This window comes from Temnothorax curvispinosus, unplaced genomic scaffold, assembly GCF_003070985.1.
Source record: "Temnothorax curvispinosus isolate PA1 unplaced genomic scaffold, ASM307098v1 QBEX01018473.1, whole genome shotgun sequence".
Taxonomy (NCBI): Eukaryota; Metazoa; Arthropoda; class Insecta; order Hymenoptera; family Formicidae; genus Temnothorax; species Temnothorax curvispinosus.
The window spans coordinates 456,063-475,231 of NW_020228253.1; the positions used below are offsets into that span (position 1 = coordinate 456,063).

At 35.8% G+C, this 19,169-nt stretch overlaps 1 protein-coding gene across 2 annotated transcripts in view; it reads left to right on the forward strand.

Annotated features, from left to right (window-relative positions):
• Positions 1-19,169, forward strand: part of LOC112468438 (neuroligin-4, X-linked-like) — a 222,402-nt gene that overhangs the window by 152,168 nt on the left and 51,065 nt on the right. For both annotated transcript variants that reach the window (XM_025037607.1, XM_025037609.1), the window contains exon 9: positions 10,742-10,896. In XM_025037607.1, coding sequence (XP_024893375.1) covers positions 10,742-10,896 — 155 coding nt within the window. The remainder of the gene's footprint in view (positions 1-10,741; positions 10,897-19,169) is intronic.

A 19,169-nucleotide genomic window follows, 5' to 3' on the forward strand; every position in this document is an offset into this window, starting at 1 on the left:
AAAGCAACTGCAAGTTGGAAAAAGGCATTATGAGAAAATTTGCTCTCAAAGCCCTGCGTGCCGCAAAACACATCCTTTCCCTTTAGAAAAACCTTAAATAAAATCTCCTATTGGGATTATAAAATGACTAATGACTAATTTGAGCAGCCGCTCGGTCAAATAAAAGATATAATTTATATTATTTTGACTTTATGTCTCAATTTTTTAATGAAATGCAAAGAAATGTTTTTCTCATTTTGTACGATTGTTCTTTAGAGAATTTAAATAATTCTATGGTCAAAATATAATTTCTTTCTTAAATATAAGAAGGAAAAATAAAATACTGATTAAATATTGCTTAACCTTGGAAATATGCATTTCGCATTACTGGAGTTTTATGAAACGGAAAAGCTACTTTAAGTTCTCATATCTTTGTTTCAAACGAAGACAAGATTATCATTCGTATCTAAAATTGTCTCCTCGATAATTTTATAGAGATAAAAAATGCAATTTATAGTGCGTTAGAGATCCCAGTTCTAGGGTCAAATTATATCGCGATAGACGCAAAGAAACTAAAAGATGATGAAAGGAAGAATCGAGAAGACGATGAAACGTATTATTTAATTAAACCTATCCGGTACAGGGCTTCGAAACCGGGTGCTTTCTCCACTGTCGCGACAATCCTTTACTAGTTAATTGGGGGAGTACCCCCGGTCTAATGAGCGAAGAAAGGAGGGCAAAACGATGTGAAACAAAACGTCGAGGGGCCGACAAAAAAATCTGGGACGAAGGCTTCTCGCGAGTCCTGCGTGGAGATTATCCGTTTTGTCCAATTTCTTTCTCTTTGTAGCGCTTTGTCCTGAGAATTTTTCGCTAACGGTAAATGTGACCTGGCCGAAAATCCACGGCATTTCTCTCGGGCGCGTTTGTATAATTACGACGTTCCGAAAATGAGAAAATAAATGGAAGACTAAAATAAAATTCAAATAGTAAGCGTGCAATTGGTTGCATATGTCGTAATTAATTTTAATTGCTTGGTCGATCGACTTTAATAATCGGCACACACAGAAATTATTTATTTATAGTGCATATTGTTATCGCAAAGTGTAATAAAATATTAAATAAGTTTTAATTGTTGTGTTTATTGCGTAAATTGCATTTGTCTGTGTGTGACTATTAAAAAAGAATTAACAATAATGATGAGAAATATGATGCGATAAAAGTTTTATGAAGCACGTTAATAGATTAAAATTAAAGAGAATACGTGAAACTTTACAATATTACGTTTATAAAGTGATTTAAATATGGAATTAAATATAAAAAAAGTTTCTATAAAATTTTTAATTAATTTTACAAACATATTAAAAATAAAATTTAATTTCATTACAATATGGAGATATGTATTTTTATAAACCGTTACTTTTCATTACTTTACTATATCCATAATTAATTTGAAGTAAAATTAATTAATTTTTAACAAAGGACATTATAAAGCCGTCTTTGAATCAATTATTTAATCAATTTGTGCAAAATTACATGTGAAATTAATAAAAAGGTAAAGTAGTGATTGTACATACGCGTATAATATGTATATAGTATCTACACTAAAAAAAAATTATTATTTGCAAGAAAATGTATTTTTTTGAATTTTGTTTCCTTAATTCAAAGAAGTATTGGATAAATTTAAGAAAACATTTTTTCTGAATTTAAAATATTTTCTCAAATCTACCTAATACTTCTTTGAATTAAGGAACTAAATTCGAAGAAATCTATTTTCTTGCAAATAATAATTTTTTTAGTGTACATTTTGTTAGTGTGTATCTACATTTATATAATATAATCTAATAAGTAAGAATAAAAATTTTTGTCTTCATTTTTCCGGCGTTTTTCCCGGGTCAGACGCGCTAGATTGGCTGGATATCTCTCGGAGATTTTTTAACTTTGCTATGTACATAGACGCGCTCGTAGCGCAGCATAGAACGCACCGCCGCAATAAAATATTCATCGCAAAGTTTACGGCTGTCAGCTGTCGTAGTCGTAGAGCATGGTTAACACGAGGCGGCTTAATATTCGCGCCCGCTAAAGCGCAATTAAATTATTTGTTCCTCTAAAATATGTACCGCCGCGCTGGTTATGCATGCGCTTTTCGCGTGAATGCTCACACGCAACAGGTATTTATGAATGCAATTTAAAAAAATTGTCCACCGATAGGCATCCCGGAGAATGCCCGGATGATTTACGCTCTGCCATTCGTCGGCTGCCACCGACACTACAAATACGAAATTGCATGTGCTTTGTGTAAAGCAGATCAAGTGACATCTTCAGTACAAATACAAAATTGCATGAGTTTTGGGGTAAAATAAATTAATTATATGATATATCTTCTTTATTATTAAGTTAAAATAATAACATAAGAAAAGTAATTACTAAACAAAGAATACATTTTTTTTTTCATTTTAAAGCAAAATATTATTCATTATTCCACTTTTAAAATATTGACGGATTTATATATTGTTTGGAAAATTTGCTACATCTTATATTTTATTTTTAGAACTTTTATCCTTTCAGCAAGTTTTAAAGCTATTTGATCATTTTAACTGATTTCTATATCAGAATTTATATTAGTGTTTCTTATTACTACGATACATCATTTTAAATCGAGAGATTTGTCATTGCTTCAAATAAGCCGCTTGATGTTTTATTAAAGCGCTCAAAGATTAAACCGCGGATGCTTGGGTATACCTCCGCGCAATGATAAAGTAAAAGAAGGATGTACGTCGGTCGTCGGGGAAATAGCAGCCAAATAGACGCGCTTTCAAACGGATGGCGCCATTTGGTGGAAAAAGCTTCGCCGTTTTATGGCGGGTGTCCGACAATTTGCATGCTCGTTCTTCGTAGTTTTGACGGGCAAACGAGCGCCGAAACGCGCTCGTAAGCTTTAGTCACAAAACGAGCGGGCAAGTTTGCGATCGTGAACTGTCGCAGTCGCTGCGATCTCAAATGGCCGAGAAAAGAGTGCGAAACGGCTATCAGGATTAGTAACACAACCGCCGTGGTGAATAATGATCGATTCTGTCGATGGGAGAGATGTACATAAAAATTTATATGCTTTAAACTTTCTCGTTTCTTCTATGTAGCGAATATTGGGAAAACGCACTAGCCACTTAAAACCTTCAAATCGTATTTGAACAGTTATATATCTGTCCCGCTAAACTTTTAATTATCTAATACTGAATAACTTTTTCTCAAACGAGACATTATCTGTATTCATGTAAACGGTAATGCTTCTGATATTCTGATTCAAGATGGCCTTCTTTCTTACGGAAGCACCAGATATAAGTAGATAAAAAATTTTTTGCAAGTTTGTAGAGATGCATTTATCTCGTTCGTCTATTTCATCAGATTTTTCGATGGCGCATGCACGATTTCGTACGACGCGGAAATAATAGGCAATAGAAACAATACCCTCTATTCCGACCGGGCTGTGCTTGATCCACGTCTGAGTCGCCATTGTACCTCGGGGAACACAAGGATGGAAGTCGATCGCATTTCCGCCTGTTCGCTGGAAATTGCTGCGATCGTTCCGCGACGAAAAATTCGCACTGTCCAACTTTTTCCATTTAAATTTAAATCCACACGCGTACATTTGAGAAGAAATAATCATGCATATATATATGTAGAAAATCGATGCCAATCTCGCGATAATTTCTTAGAATTTCGTCGATGATCGTTTTGTTCCTGTTTTGTTCCTGCAAATAATATAAAAATATTGGTTAGTAAGGAAAATGGAACAATGTTTACTTGGGAAATTAATAACTCTTTGACGGCAATCAAGATTTCCATTTTCCTTAATATACATTTGATAATGTTTGTAAAGATACGTTGTTTTGTTATATTTGATCGTATATAATGAATAGTGTTCTGAATATACCAAAATATTGAAAGAGTTTAAGGTGCTTATTAGCATATTATCGAATTGTTTATGTGATTGTACTATTCAACTTGAGACTCCAATAGAGCTAACTTTAGAGTAGGCTTAAAATTAATGATAAAGACTGCGTCTAATAATAACGAGTTACATATGAAAACATTTCATCTTTCTAAGAGTCAAGTCATGGATTCTTTCGGAAAATAATAGTCAAGTAGGACAGATGAGAAGTTCGAGATTTTTTAGGAAAATAGGTTGTGCAGTTAATAATTGACGCTACAAATGGAGCACGTAGTTATGCGCACGGTGGTCCGCATACCAAAGGGGACGTGATGTATTACGTCAGAACGCTATTGTCACGTTATTACTCGTGCAGCTACTGTCATAACGTTACAGCGTTATCTCGTCAGCCAGCGAGATTACGATATGATAAATTAATCAAAATTAGAGCGAATGCTAATTAGTGGTCGGAATGCTTGTACACAATGCTTGTGTGTTCTTCAATATCCAGTTGTAATCCACGTTCCTTCTCTCCAATCTCTCAATGTAAATTGCAGGATTAGCTGCATCCACTCTTTAAACGACGTCTTTGTGTGAATCTACATTGAAAAAGGCTACGTGTTTCTATTCGTATTTTATTTTAGATTTAAAATTTAGCCTGTACATTAAATTATATTATAAATAATTTTTACACGTATTTCTAAAAGCACACTTTAGATTTAGAACATTATTACTCTAGCTATAATAATTAGGTATACAATATAAAGAAGTACAATTTATCCAAATAAAGTCGTTTAAAAAAAAAGACGCTTGGTCGAAGCCCCGGGTAACCAGCTAGTAAATTATATAATGCTTATGTATAACTACATAACAAATAAGAAAATACAAATAAGTGTTTATGTCTTTTTTATATTTACATTGGTAAAGCAAGTCGAGTAGTTTTCATAATTCCTACAAAAAGATGTCCATTACCGTGCGCTTCAAACACTTCGCATGTCAACAGCAGCGTTATTTAAATCAGTTACGTTTTGTAAATAAAGAATCCTTGTAAGTGAATAACTTTTTCTGAATAATCTTTCTAAACAATATTTCTGGATATTATTTAGCTTGGTATAAGAAAAACACTCAGAAAACAAAGTGAATTGAAAAAGACTTTTTTGTGAATTCCCGAATTATAAAATGAATTCTTTTTCCATACTATTTCTGCTCTCTAAAAGGACTTTTAAGAGTTCAAAAGAAATTTATTTTTATGTCATCAATTCTGAGTTCTTCTTCAGAGATACAAAAGGAATTCTTTTTCTATTCCATAAGAATTTGCAATGAATTCAAAATTATGCTTAGATATTCTAATGGAGCTTTATTTAATTGTAAGTGCTATTTCGAATTTATTACGATTTCTTATGGACTAGAAAAATTTGCAGAAACTTTAACCAGAAAATCTATTGATTTCGGCTGTAATAAATAACTGCTTGAAAAAATGTATGCTTATATTTCTACATTTTGCATAAAATATGCAATTTAAGTTTAACACTAGAACTACCAAAGGAGTCAAAATGATCTTTTGACATTTTTTAATAATTACTAATTTATTACTTATTTTTAAAACATCTTAATTTCCGAAATTTTCCCTGATTTTTATTGAAAATTTATAGATGATTAATTTTATGTTTTATCTTTTTCTCTTTTCTTTTCTAAGATTTCTTCGGTAGAAATAAATATAGATTAATCTCCGGTAGTTCTAATGTTAATGTACAATAATAGGAATTTTTGTTGTTTTTAAAATTAGAAATAATTGAGAGATAGAAGTATTAAATTTTTCATACTGTAGACCTAATTATTCTACAAATTACATTAATTATGATAAAACTTTCTGACGATCGACAATTCTCATTGCTATCAGTACAAAATAAATGTTAACGTTATTTTCGATAGTGTCTCGTATTGTTGATTCTTACGACGACACGATTTAACCGAAGCACGAATTGAAATTTGCCAGCATCTGCGGAACGTCAGGAATGCCGTCGTGATCCTGTCGGTATCCAAGAACTGGGGAGGTTGAGGTAAGGGTAAAGCGAAAAGGAGGTCCAATCGCGTCAACGAGATTACATCGTAGAATTTCATGCTCTCTCGTATTACCAAAATCAAAATCTCTTCCCACATTTACGCTTATAGCCGGTCTACAACAATCCAGGATGTTGCATCAAGTGGAACAAAACAGTATCTATAAATATACCGTTTGCATAATTACAAAGATTTTGGAGTAAGTGATCTAGAAAATAAATCTTGATTATAAATAGACATGTAATTCAGAAAACGTAAAGTATTTTGTCTCTCTCACGATTCCTTATATTCTCTTTTGCTCTTGTTCATTACTTAAAAAACATTTTATTTTATAATACAAACACTTGTATTTCTGCCATCTCTTGAAATCCTAAATTTGCACAGAAAGTTGAGCCGTTTTACATACTATGTGACGAAGAAATCATCAACATACAGAATTGAGTCAGAGCAGAGGTAACGAATACATATATATATATATTCGAATGAAATTCAAGCTGACTTTAACCTGAGCTATTTGTAGAATTGGAAACTTCTGAAATGTATCGTTAGAAAAGTCATGAATACATTAGTTGTTATAATCGAATCGTTAAACACACGTTGGCTAAGTGGTCGCACAAGAAGGTCCGCGAAGTCACTCCGACATGACGCGGGCGTCCCGTAATCCTCGCCGACGTCGCTTCGTAGCTGTTAAGACCGACGACGTTACAAAGGCGGCGTAATGCGACCTCGGGAGTCGCTCTTCAGCCAAGATGCGGCATTAACAGTGCGTTTCTTGCGCGTCTGCAAACTCGCCGGATAACAGCGAGCAACTTTTACGCTTACGACAATTCTGCATATAAGGCGAGAGAATGCGGAAAAATGTTTCGCGCCACGCAACGCCAGGCAAATATTCAGGTAACAAACGTCCGCGCCGGCAAGAAAAGGAAATTTTAAATGTTTTAATCTTCCTAGTGGAGCATGAGCGATAGCGTGAACAACAAAATGTGAGTAAGTAAAGAGAAGAAAATGAGAAATAAGGAAAATTAAACAAATCAGGAAGAAAATGTAGGTGATAAAAAAAACGTATATGCAATGTTAAAGTGTATTAAAAAATAATTTTAATTACATTATCACATGTTTGGGATTCGTACAACCGAAAATTTTTATCTGCTCAACGGGAAAGCAGAGAAAGGAAGGCCGCGCTGTCGAAGAGTCGTTAGTCGTTAGCGTAACGCGCGCGAGCGAAAAGGCTGAGTTCTAATAATGGAGAGCATTGCCAGCGTTTTCTCTCGTTCAACATTTAACCGATCTGCCTTTCCGCCTTTGTCGCGTCGGCCCTTCTCGCGGAATTGTTTTTCCCCGTTTTCACGAATACGTCTCTGCTAAAGTTGTAGCGCAGCGCGGATCAGCAAAACTCAAAGCATTCCCCTGCATTTGCCCTTCTTTCTCCCTCTTTTCTTTGTCCGTGAAAGGCCCGGAAAGAGAGAATAATATCTTAAAAGTCGGAACAGCATTGAACGTCGACGATAGTTCTTTGCACTCGTGAGTGTCAAACGCCAAAAACTGCAATAATGTGTGTTCCACAAAAACTTGAAAAATCGTGGTCTCTAAAATAAGACTATAATTTTTTCATAATATTTATCTCTTATATTTTCTTGTTTTGATCTAAGGTAAAAATTTTTTTAACTTCTATTAGATTTGTTTTATATTTGTGGTTAGCATGTAATTAATGTTTATTATTTTATTTTGTCATTAAAAAGTGTTCTAAAATCATTATTTTTAAAAAAATAAAAACAACATGTATAATAACTTCAAATATAGATAATTTATTAATTCATATTTCTCTTAATTTTGTTATCTTAACTTATTTTTCTGATTTATAAAAATTAAGTTGTATTAAGAAGATGATTGTCTTATATATTATATTCAATTAAATATGATTTATTCTGCTAATTGGTAGCTCTAAAATTTTTGAAGAATTCAATTTTTAGAGATTAAATTTCTGCTGAATACATTTTTAGTAAAGATAAAATAATTTTGGTCATTCTTTCCGGTTCATTAAACCAGTTATTTCACGCGCGTTTCTTGACGTTTGTCAAGACCACCTGGATTAATCAGGTCGGTGGAAATTTTCCCGCGGAGAACAATGGTCAAGTCAAAAATGATACTACACACTGAGTCCGCTTATTCCCCGCGAGTGAAGGTACTAAAATTAGATGAAACTGCGTACGGCAGTAGAAATGATAACGCTCATTATGCTTGAGGTACGCATGAAAAAGTATGTTAATATTATTACTCTACCGATGCTGTTACTAAATTCACATTATTCAACAAAGATGTCTTTATTACGGTATCTGAAATCGTGTGAAAAAAAAAAAAAAAATGCAAAGAAGTTCAAGTACTTTTAGCCATTTCAATGCTAATGCAATTTAACTCGTCAAATATAATTTAAGTTAAAGAAATTAGAAATTATCTTAATAATAGATTAGCTTAATTTTGTCTTTCATTCTTGAACCAATAAATGACTTGGCCTATTTTTTAATCTCTTTCTTTGATAGATATTTATATAAAAGATAAATTTGAATTTGACGAAGTAATTCACAAATAACAGGAACAAATTTCGCTAACAACATCTATTTTTTCACTGCTTGCGCATAAAATTTGTCCTCCATTTGTGGGCGTTAAAATTGAAATTGCTCGGCCATTGCACTCGCAACTGCGATTGTCGATGCCAGACATCCCGGAAGTCGACTTTATGGCAGCTGAGCGTTGCGCGCATACGGTGGACGAACCTCAGGTCGAAAAGAGGAGCGAAATTGGAGCGAAAAAAGAACTGCAGAATAAAAACTAAAAGTTACGGGGACGGCCGCGAGACCTGTGCCAAAAAGGGTTGAAAGCGCGACGTGAACGCGCGCGCGCTCTATTCTCTTTCTATCCCGCTTCTTTCTTTTTTTTTTTCGTTTTAATTTCACGCCCGGCGCCAATTTTCGGGCTTTTCGCAAGCGCCGGGAGGTCATCGGCGTCGATTTATTATGTCACGCGAAAAGGCCGGGACAAATCGCTGAAAATCCATTCTCAAAGAAAATCGGAACGCGGAGCGGCGGCGGCGGCGGCCGGGCCATTTATATACACCTGAGGGACCAACAAATGCGCGAGTAATCGGAACGAGATGTGGCCATTACCCTTGATCGCCGTCGGATATGGAATATCGAATATTCCGGTAATCCAATCTCAGATGCTTTTATAGCCAATCTCATCATAACCTCGAGCTCTCCACTTTCCGTTGCGCAATTAAGAAGGAATTCCGACTCTTAGTTGAAAAATCAAACTCTGGATGACCGCAGCAGAAGAAAATCGAGGCTCCGTGTTCCCAATCGCGGCGCATCGATCACTCGCCAGCGGATCGCCCCAGTTCGCCGGGACATACTGAGTGTACCTTAATGAAATTAATGGTATCAGTAGCAGTCGTACATTGCCGGTTAGCCGACGCTCTCGACAATGACGGAACCTAGTTGGCAAAACAACTTCGATAAAGCTCGGGGATTCGTTCCGACAGTGACGAATACCCGACACGGACATTTTGGATTTGGGTTTCTGCATTCCATATTTTACCTCCTTTATCCGTTTCTCCTCTTTCGCTTTCCCCTTCTTTGCTCTTTATTTTATATTCACATTGCTATTTTATATCGTCTCATTACTTTCTATTTTCTTATTGCATTAATCTTTATATCACTTTATATATTATATTTGTTGTTATTTTGTGCCGTCTTCTTAATTTATTCCTCATTGTATACATTGTTATCGCTTTAAGAAGCGAACAAACATTGCTCTCTCGTTCTCTCTCCCGCGCTGATTATCGTTCTCGCTCTCTCGCTCTCATGGCACTTTCTTTCTCTCTATTATTGGGGCAGCGTCTTAACCCGCGCTGCAGTACCGATTCGGAACTAAGCTCGTCTACTTGGTAAATGCCCTTTCGTGCGCCATTCGGCACGGACGTGTACGTACGTAATCGCCTTAGAATCGCCGATTCCATTTCAGTGCTCGCTGGAACAGATAGCTTCCTCGGCACAGCGGACTGTGCGCCAGCGGAGATCGATTCCGGGAGTCTGGTATCTCCGAATTCGTAGATTCTGTGAAATCCATAAGTCTATTATATCTGAAGGATTTTCCGCAATCACATATTTTAAGGATAATAATTTGTAATGTGTGGCATTTGATTTTTCTGATTTCAGGAAATTACGCAAGTTTTATGTATATTATATGAAAATATTTTAATGATTGAGAGATTACAGTCTGCGTCTTCGAATGCTTTATCGAATTTGGACTGACGGTCGTTCTTAACGTCAGCTATAAACGTTTTAGCCAGAACGTAATTCTCCGCTGAAGACGTCGGTGAAATTGAATCGCATCTGACGTGTCCGCGATGATCGAGCTTGCGGATAAGCTCGCGCTCACGACGACAATTTCTAAATCTCGGCCATTAAGCGATATTATTTCTGACTTATAGCCAACGCTATATTACGCAATTAAAGCAGACCAGAGAACGCCTCCATTTTTATCTATCAGTTATATCATTTACTACAATTAATAACTTCAACATACATTTTACGTCTTCTCTCTTGTCCAAATTAATATCAACACTTTCTTTACTTGTTCTACTAAAACTGTGTTTAATACTTATGTATTAAATTAAAAAGTAATATTATACTTAAATTAAGAAGTATTTTTATTTTTTGATTACACACATAAAGAACGCAGAGAAGTCGCGTAACTTTATTCTTGTTTTGTTTACAGAAGATGGGCTCAGTGCACGGCGAAGAGCTTCCATTCGTCTTCGGGGCACCATTGTGGGTGGAGGGATTTGGCCATTTTCCGAAAAACTACACGAGACTGGAAATGGCACTCTCGGAGAGTATCATGCAGTATTTTGCGAACTTTGTGAAAACCGGGTAAGTGGATTATATATAAAATTCCATCACACAATCTAATCGGTGGAACTTAGTTTAAAACTTGCAGAAGAAGGAAAAAGTTAAAGAATAAAGATACGAATGTTTGGGGATTTTAATGATTTGATGATGCGGTAATTCTACAAATGTGTTCCGAATGGCAATTTTGTTCTCGCCGTCGCGTCGCGACATACTTTTTTTCCAGTAACTCGCGAACGTTTATACTTACTCTAAAAGCGAATTTTAATTTCCGCATGCAAGTATTATTGAAATCCATCTTTTTCTCTTCGAATTAATCGCCATACTATGCACGCACCACTTGTGGAATCAATTTGCGATGGGGAAAAAAAACCGCCGAAAAGTCTAATTTTCCATATTCATGAATGAACCGGAAAGTTCGCATGGGAGTGTGAAAGAAGAGGGAATATATCATGAACGTCACAAATATAGAGGAAAAGTGGTCACGTCTGGCAAACAAATTAAATTGAAAATACTTTTATAATTAAACTGTAGTATATAATTACTTTTATAATTATACTATATTATATTGATTATAAAGAAATGATGTAGCCTTTAATTGAATGTAAAATAAGAGAAAGGGATAAAAAATAATCAGAGAATTTGGAGAGAAATTGAAGAAGGAATTTTCGTGTACAAAATATTATTCTCACTGCTCATAACGATTTCAGTATTATGTACATTTTTGTACGCAATATTGGAATCTGCAAATATTTTACCTCAACAAATACGCGTGTCATGCGTATTAGTAAATGCCCTGAAAAACCTACGTCTGTAAATATTCAAAAAATATATATGAAATATTCATAAACGTAAACATAAATTCGTCCAAGTTTTGCGATCAATAACGCGTTTGTTTGCCGAAACTTCATTTTTATTGACCATCTGTTACTGCAATATAAATATGCATTGCATTCCTGAGCTGTTTATTATAAAAAAAACATTAATTACTGAATAACAGAATACTTAAATAACAGAATATATCGGCACTATTAGCATGAATAATTATACTAATTATACAAGCTTACCATGCGAATTAATAATATTTATTTATGATTATTAAGATCTAAAGTTTTGACTGAAATTTTAGCGATAAAAAAGTTTTTCGAGTTTTTGTATTTTGGAGCATCTTCTTGAAATTCAATAATCTATAAATTAGTAGTCTTAAAAGCTTAAAATTTTTAAAATCGAAATAAATGCTATAATTCAATAATTACAAAATATAAATATTAATATTTAATAATAATAATAATAATAATAATAATAAAGTTTAACAATCTAAAGTTTGCTATTTTAAAGATTTATTCAAGATTATAGAAAAATTGAACAAGGTCCTGCAGAATCGCCTCCAGATATACATAGCCGCTATACCACACTGAGTTAGCTCTCGTGTGTTTACGTAAATACGTGTGACTCCCGAGGCCGCAAATGGAATATCGATGAAGGTGCGAGAAATATTTTGCGCAGCGAAAATTCTCAAGGCCTTGTCCTTATTTGAGAGTCATTGCATCTCTTCGGAGACCAAGGAAATGGAACCTGTCTACCACGCGAACATTCTTTCGCGCGAAGAGAAGAGGCATTTTTCCCCGAGCAGAAGTAATACTTAGAGGATACTTAATATCTTTGACATTTCCGGCAGCGGTATCCGGCCTGCGAGTTTCAAACTGGAAAGTTTATCTCTTATTATTTTATACAAAATCGCGCAATACATTGTACAAACCAGAAGGACCTGCTTAACAGCTCTTTGAAACAATAAGTCTTTAACATTTTTAAAAAGATATTTTATTATTACCTATTTAGAAATCTACGTCAATTTGAATTACTTTAAAAGTGATTCAAACCTAACCCGATCTAACCCAACCTAACCTAACCTAAAGATATAAAAACCTAATGTAATTATTAAATTGGTTTTAATTATATAGTTTAAGTAACCGTTACAACACACAATAACAGTAATTAAACATCGATGAATAAAATCGAATGATATAAATATCTGTGGAATGTCTTTCGTCGAGAATACGCATTAACTGCACGATAAAGCATTTCATGGTAGTTCGTATTCCCCGTATATCACATTCCTAACTAGCGATTTGATGCACACTCAAAAGACCTGAAACATCGATCTATCTTAATTGCTCGAATCGGTGCGATGCATCGTCGAAACGAATTTCACGTTGCTCCGAGCGACGACGAGCATTGGAACATCGTCGGCTCGTTTCGGCGCCGCTTTTGCATATTCATCGAAAGGACGAAGGGGTTAAACGAACTTTCGCATATGTCGCCAATAACTTCGTAGTTTCGCGGTAGAGACCCCCCTTTCCCTTCCCCCACACGTGGCTTAACTCCGGCAAGAGAGCGTGTCTGGGACAATGTGTATCGACACGCACGTGGTGTGTATTCGGAAACAGGCAGACGCGTACTGTAGGTATGCTGTGTCGAACGCTCCCATAAAGATTTTTACCTCAAATTTCCTCGTGCATTTTACAAGTGTACAAAGAATATGTACATTATTCAATTAAAATTAAAAGTATAAAAAATAAAAGGATAAATAACTATATAGGGACTCTCGATAATAAAATTAACAAATAAAAAGAGCTTTGAGAGTACAGCACAATTGACAGTGCGTAATAGTTAACTGCGTAAAAGTTATATTAATCTTTAATAATTAACAGATACATAATTAAAAGATAAAAATTGAGGTTGAACGTCGGTAATTGTACAGTTCTTAAAATGCATGACGGTATCGTTTTTTCCCTTTTTTTCTTCTTTTTTTTCATTTTTACACCACTTTCTTATTGATATAGGATAATATAAAATATGTAAGTAGAAATCGAAGTAGAAATATCGAGAGTCTCTCCGTTATGTTGCCAGTATAGTATAACACCTTGCCAGGACATTCCATATAAACGTCAACGCGCGAGCACATCCTGGCGCGCGATCACGCACGGAGCAACGTAGTTTGTCTCACGTAATTCCTGTGTGTACGTGACCGCGTCTGAACTCGAAGCTCAAAATTACTCGCATTGTATTATACATGACAGTGGAGAAGCGTTGACACCGCCAACCGATCCGATTGGTTAATACGTGACGTCTTGGAGTTCGTAGTTTAGTTCGTACAGTTACCGCTAAGTCGACGGATGTTGGGCAAATCCATAGAAACGGAGAATATGTGCGGCTGCAACCGCGATACATCGCGTACCTACAATCTTCGTTGCGAACGAATAATACACGGATTCCGCATTGTCACGTTTATGCATATGTAAATGGAAAAAAAGAACGCGATCAAATCTCCCGCGAGCGAGATTCCGCGCATAAAAAGCGAAAGATCGCGGAAATCTGGCGGCGATTAAACGCACATGAGTGAATGTCGAAACGGCTAAATGTTTTCTGCCATTCCCTCTTGTTTTGCTATTAAAACGTTAAATAACGACGGGGGCGCAGCGGGCAAGGAGGGAGAAGGAAGGGGGAGGGGAAGGGAGGATGACTCTCGGCGGTTTGAAAAAAAATGCGCGGGCAATGAAAACGAGCCGGTGATTTCGTCCGCGCGCGCGGCGACCCGGATTATAAATCATCTCTCAAATGCTCATTTCGGCCGATGAACGCGCGGGGCAAATGTGATTCAAAATAAACATTAAAAACCCGTTTCCGCTTCGGAACCGCGTTCCATCGCACATTTTATCGGCTGCTGAAGTGATGGCGCCGGGTGTACACATGAATGTTACGCGTGAGCGTAAAAAGCAGCGAGCGTCAGAGAAAACTGCTCGCAAAAATGATTCCCAATTTTACGCGTTATCACCGTTCTCGGTGTTCGACTGTCACGACTGAATCTTCAAAAGACAAATGATTGTCGCTTATCTTCACGGATATGAACACTTTTGATCATCCGCAAAACCGAACAAAATGTGCCGATTATTAATTCGATTAATGTTTGACAAATGTGATTGAACGTTGTTTTCAAAAATAGAATACATTCTATTAGATTTTTTACATCTACAAGTTAACAATTTACTTAAAATACATTTGATGTTACTTTACGAGTTTCATATTTTTTTATTTTTATCTTGTTTATAAGTTACAACTTTCTGCTTATGAGCTGTCAAATTTTTGATATATCGATGATCCCTACTTTTCAGCGAGGAGAAAAAGTTCCTAGATTTCGTGTAAAGTTTGACATTTCCGGACATAACACGTTTTGTGGAACAAAATGTCTCCCAGCGGGTTTTTATAGGAAAAGACTTTCAAACAAACTAATAGAGAAACGTCCAACGAGAAAGAACCGATTGCAACGTTGTTAGTTTACCGAACGTCACCACGAACAGCGGCATTTTCCCCCGAAATTGCATTTCCCCGATAAAGTTACTTTCTGTTACGTGCGACCAATTTTTATCACAAGCGAGAATTCACTACAAACTAAGAATCTATAATCACAAGAAAAAGTAGAAAATGGACTGAAACTTTATATACTCTAAAAATTAAAATTTATCCGACACTTATAGATCAAAATAATCTAGATTTAACAAAATCGAAATCCAAGATTCTCAGCGGACTAGTAATCTAGTGATACAAAAAAATGTAGAGATTTCACAGAATTCAATGATTCAAAAAAATCTACAGTCTCAAATCGCACAAAAGCCCTGCGAGAGACTTAGCCAAACCGTAGACGGAGCATCCTTTGCCCTTTGAAAGATCAAGATGTTTCGCTTTGAAAAGGCGGGATAGCGGAGGAGGGAAAAAAAGCGGATCACAATCTGTATAGAGGCATCGCGTTGTCTCTTTACGGAGCTTTGTACGATGTCGGACCAATCTACCATCAGGCGCAATCTCTACTCGAATGCCCTCTCCATTTCCATTATTGGTGAGGAGTTGCCAGGCGCGCACAATGGCGAAACGATTGCTCTATCCGCCACGTCCTCGGATCTACGGGGAGTCCTTAGAAACGTGTGCGCCTCTGCGAATGCCGCGATGCCGGTTCCATCAGAAATTTAATCATACACGTGTGGTAATGCAACGAAAATAGCAAAACTCGCGTACATGAGGGCAACTTTCAGCGGTGCAAGTGTATATCGATTCGCATGGAAGCGTTCACGTGAGCAAATTTTCGTGACAATTATCACAAAAATATATTACTGCCGAATATCGCGCTAATTATCCATGATAAATGAACGAAGTCGAACACAATTCGTGCTTTAACTAATGCGAATTAAACATAGTCGGAAAAAATATAATTAGCTACAATATGACCCGAGATAAATTGTCTGTATATAGACTTTAGCTTCGTCATCTCAATTAATAGTTATAATTTACAAAAATTGACTTTTCTATAATACCAAAGTTACACCATGCTGGATAGATTTGTAGGTCTTATACAAACGTAGGTTAAATTAGTCGTCGCTTATTTTTAGAGTGTCATTTAATTTTAATTATCTATCTTTTCCACCACGTCGTGTTTGCTTTAACATCAGTTGAACACCAAACGATGTTGGATTGACACTAAAAACACTCACGACATACACGTCGATATAATTCCGTGCGTAATCCTGTGCGATAATCACGATTAAACTCGAGTGATTAAATGCCGTAAATCTACTTCGAGATGATCTGATAGATATCGCTCCGCCAGTACTACCTGTCCATAACAGCCGCATAACTGCAATCGATATTTCGCACTTCGCAATTAGTGTCGGGTGTGTAATGTCTGAAGCTATTAGAATCAACTGCGCTGATTATCTGTTTTTCCAAAGTAACTGCATTTGCATATAAACTATCCTTAGACTGAAAGAAGATTAACAAAATTGACAAAAATCTTCGAAGTCTTGAACCTTTTTAATACTTAAAATATTTTAAGTATTTTTTAAGACTTGAAATATTAATCCTTTTTAATACTTCTATAGGTCTTTGAAATATCTATTAATTTTTTTTTATTTTTAGTTCTTAATATTTTTATCCAAATTAAAGAAAAATAAATGTAATTAAAATGTGCAACACACAAAACACTGTGCTGATTTCTCGTGAGGTAGATACAACAATTTTATTCACGATACGCGTGTTTATTGCTTTAAAATTTTCCTACCCACCGTTCTGTCATGTAATGGCGCGATTTGGAAATAACAGCGGCCATCGATCACGTATTTATTATCGGCTAGCGAGGCGCAGTTTATCATAATTTTACAGCAAATAGAGCCGTCCATACCATCACACGTCGTAATTCAGGCTTGACTGACACTAACTCCATGGGATTATCCCTTCTGCTCACCTAAACTCGCATCCTACACCGGGGTATCTATCTTTTGGAATGACTTTGAGGTTTAATCGCCGTACTGCCGGAAGCCAATGATTAACGCGTCAATACACGGAAACGGTCAGTTTTGGTTATTCAAAAATAAAGAACGTTTAATACACCTCACACCACACACACGCGCGCGCGCGCGCACACACGCACACACACACACACACACACACACACACACACACAAAACTGAAAACGTTTTTATGACAATTATATATGTGTGTGTGTGTGTGTGTGGGGCTCGCGTAATATTTTACGAGAAATTCTTTATTTATAACAGTTTAAATAATATTATGTCAAACTTTCTTTATGTATGACGTTATATCCGGTATAAAAAGTCAAACGCAGAAGCTACGAAAATTCAAATGCGCGCTGGTATTACGGATTAATTAATGGCGCATATGGGACACGCGCAAATTAATTAATATATATTTCAGTTCTTCTGTGTAATTAAAACAGGTGTAGCCGTAGCTACAGCGGCTCGTATAGCTGACGGCAAATAGATGAATACTATGCAGAACGGTGTAAACAATAATTTAGCATAATCATCGAGGGCTAAACAGTACGACCGTCCAATAACCACGAATGTGGCAATCGCAAACACTAGCCGATGCTTGCCGCCCTCTCCTCCCTCTTTCTCCTCGCCCCCTCTTGCCCTTTATTCCCACCCCCTGAACTACCACCGCCGCCGTACTTTACTGTCGTAATCCACGAGTAAACTCCACATAATGCAGACATACGCGGTAACGCGCCATCGAAGCCTGCCCTTAATGCCCTCTGGTCTATGGGCTAAAGCTTCCATTGCAACGTTCATGCATTATAATCTCCCTTGAGCATCCAAGAAAGAGAGAACCCAAGATTCATACATGCAAAACTAACCAGCTCGCCCATCGCTGTCTTTAGTTGTTTGCAACATAGTTACGAAAGGAAGAAGAATAGATGAGAGTATAATATGAGCTATATCAAAAATATTCCTCATTTTTATTGGTTATAAAATGTTATAAGTTATTTTTATGTAATTTTTATTTGCATTTTATATTTTATATTTTAGTCAAAATTTTCTCAAGAATGAATATTCTCGCATTATTCTGAATTTTTATAAATGGGGATTATTGAAAGATATTCGGTATTTAGAAAGTTTCATTGAAAGTTATCTACTTTATTTTGATAAAATTAGTTAATTAAGAATTTAATATTGCAATTAATAAGAAATTGTATTTTCTATAAAAGGATTGAGAGAATCTCTTACGTTTAACCTGTTATGATAATTCAATACATTTTGTTGATGCGTACATTCTTTTGATTCCAATGTATATCCAAATCCCCTGTCGCCATGTTCTTTGAGAATTGAAAGCTCACGTTGCAACAGGTAAGATCGGCGGTTAGACTTTCCTCTCTTTCTCAACATGCATAATGGATGGGAAGAAAGGAAGGATAGTAAAAGAATGACTAAAAAGGAGAAAAGTGAGTCAATAAATGACAGTAAGATCGATCGTAAGATGACAGAATGATGCGACAGAAATAAAATGCAACATGGGACGAGAAAATCGCAGACTCATAATTCTGAATATTATTTAATTCATGTTCTACAAAATATTGATTTCTTTCTTAAGTAGATGACGTCAAGTTGTTTTTTATATTTTTGGGAGCAATCATTTCCAATTAATAATCGCAGAAATAGGCATATCTGAGTGAATGATTTTACGTTTATGACTTGTCAAGTATGCACGAATGAAGTTTCTAAAGTGGATTATCAATTACAAACTTATTCCGCTTTTAATCTGAAAAAGCTTACATGAATGGCAATGTTTCGGAAACTATCGGGTCTTTGAATCTTAGAGTTTCACGAATGTTTTTATGCATGTTAAAACCTAATATCTATGGTAAATCTGTTTCGTGTCGACGTATAGGGAGAGTTGAAATCAGTGAAGATTTTGCGGACCGTTGGCACGCGACGAATTAACAATGGCGC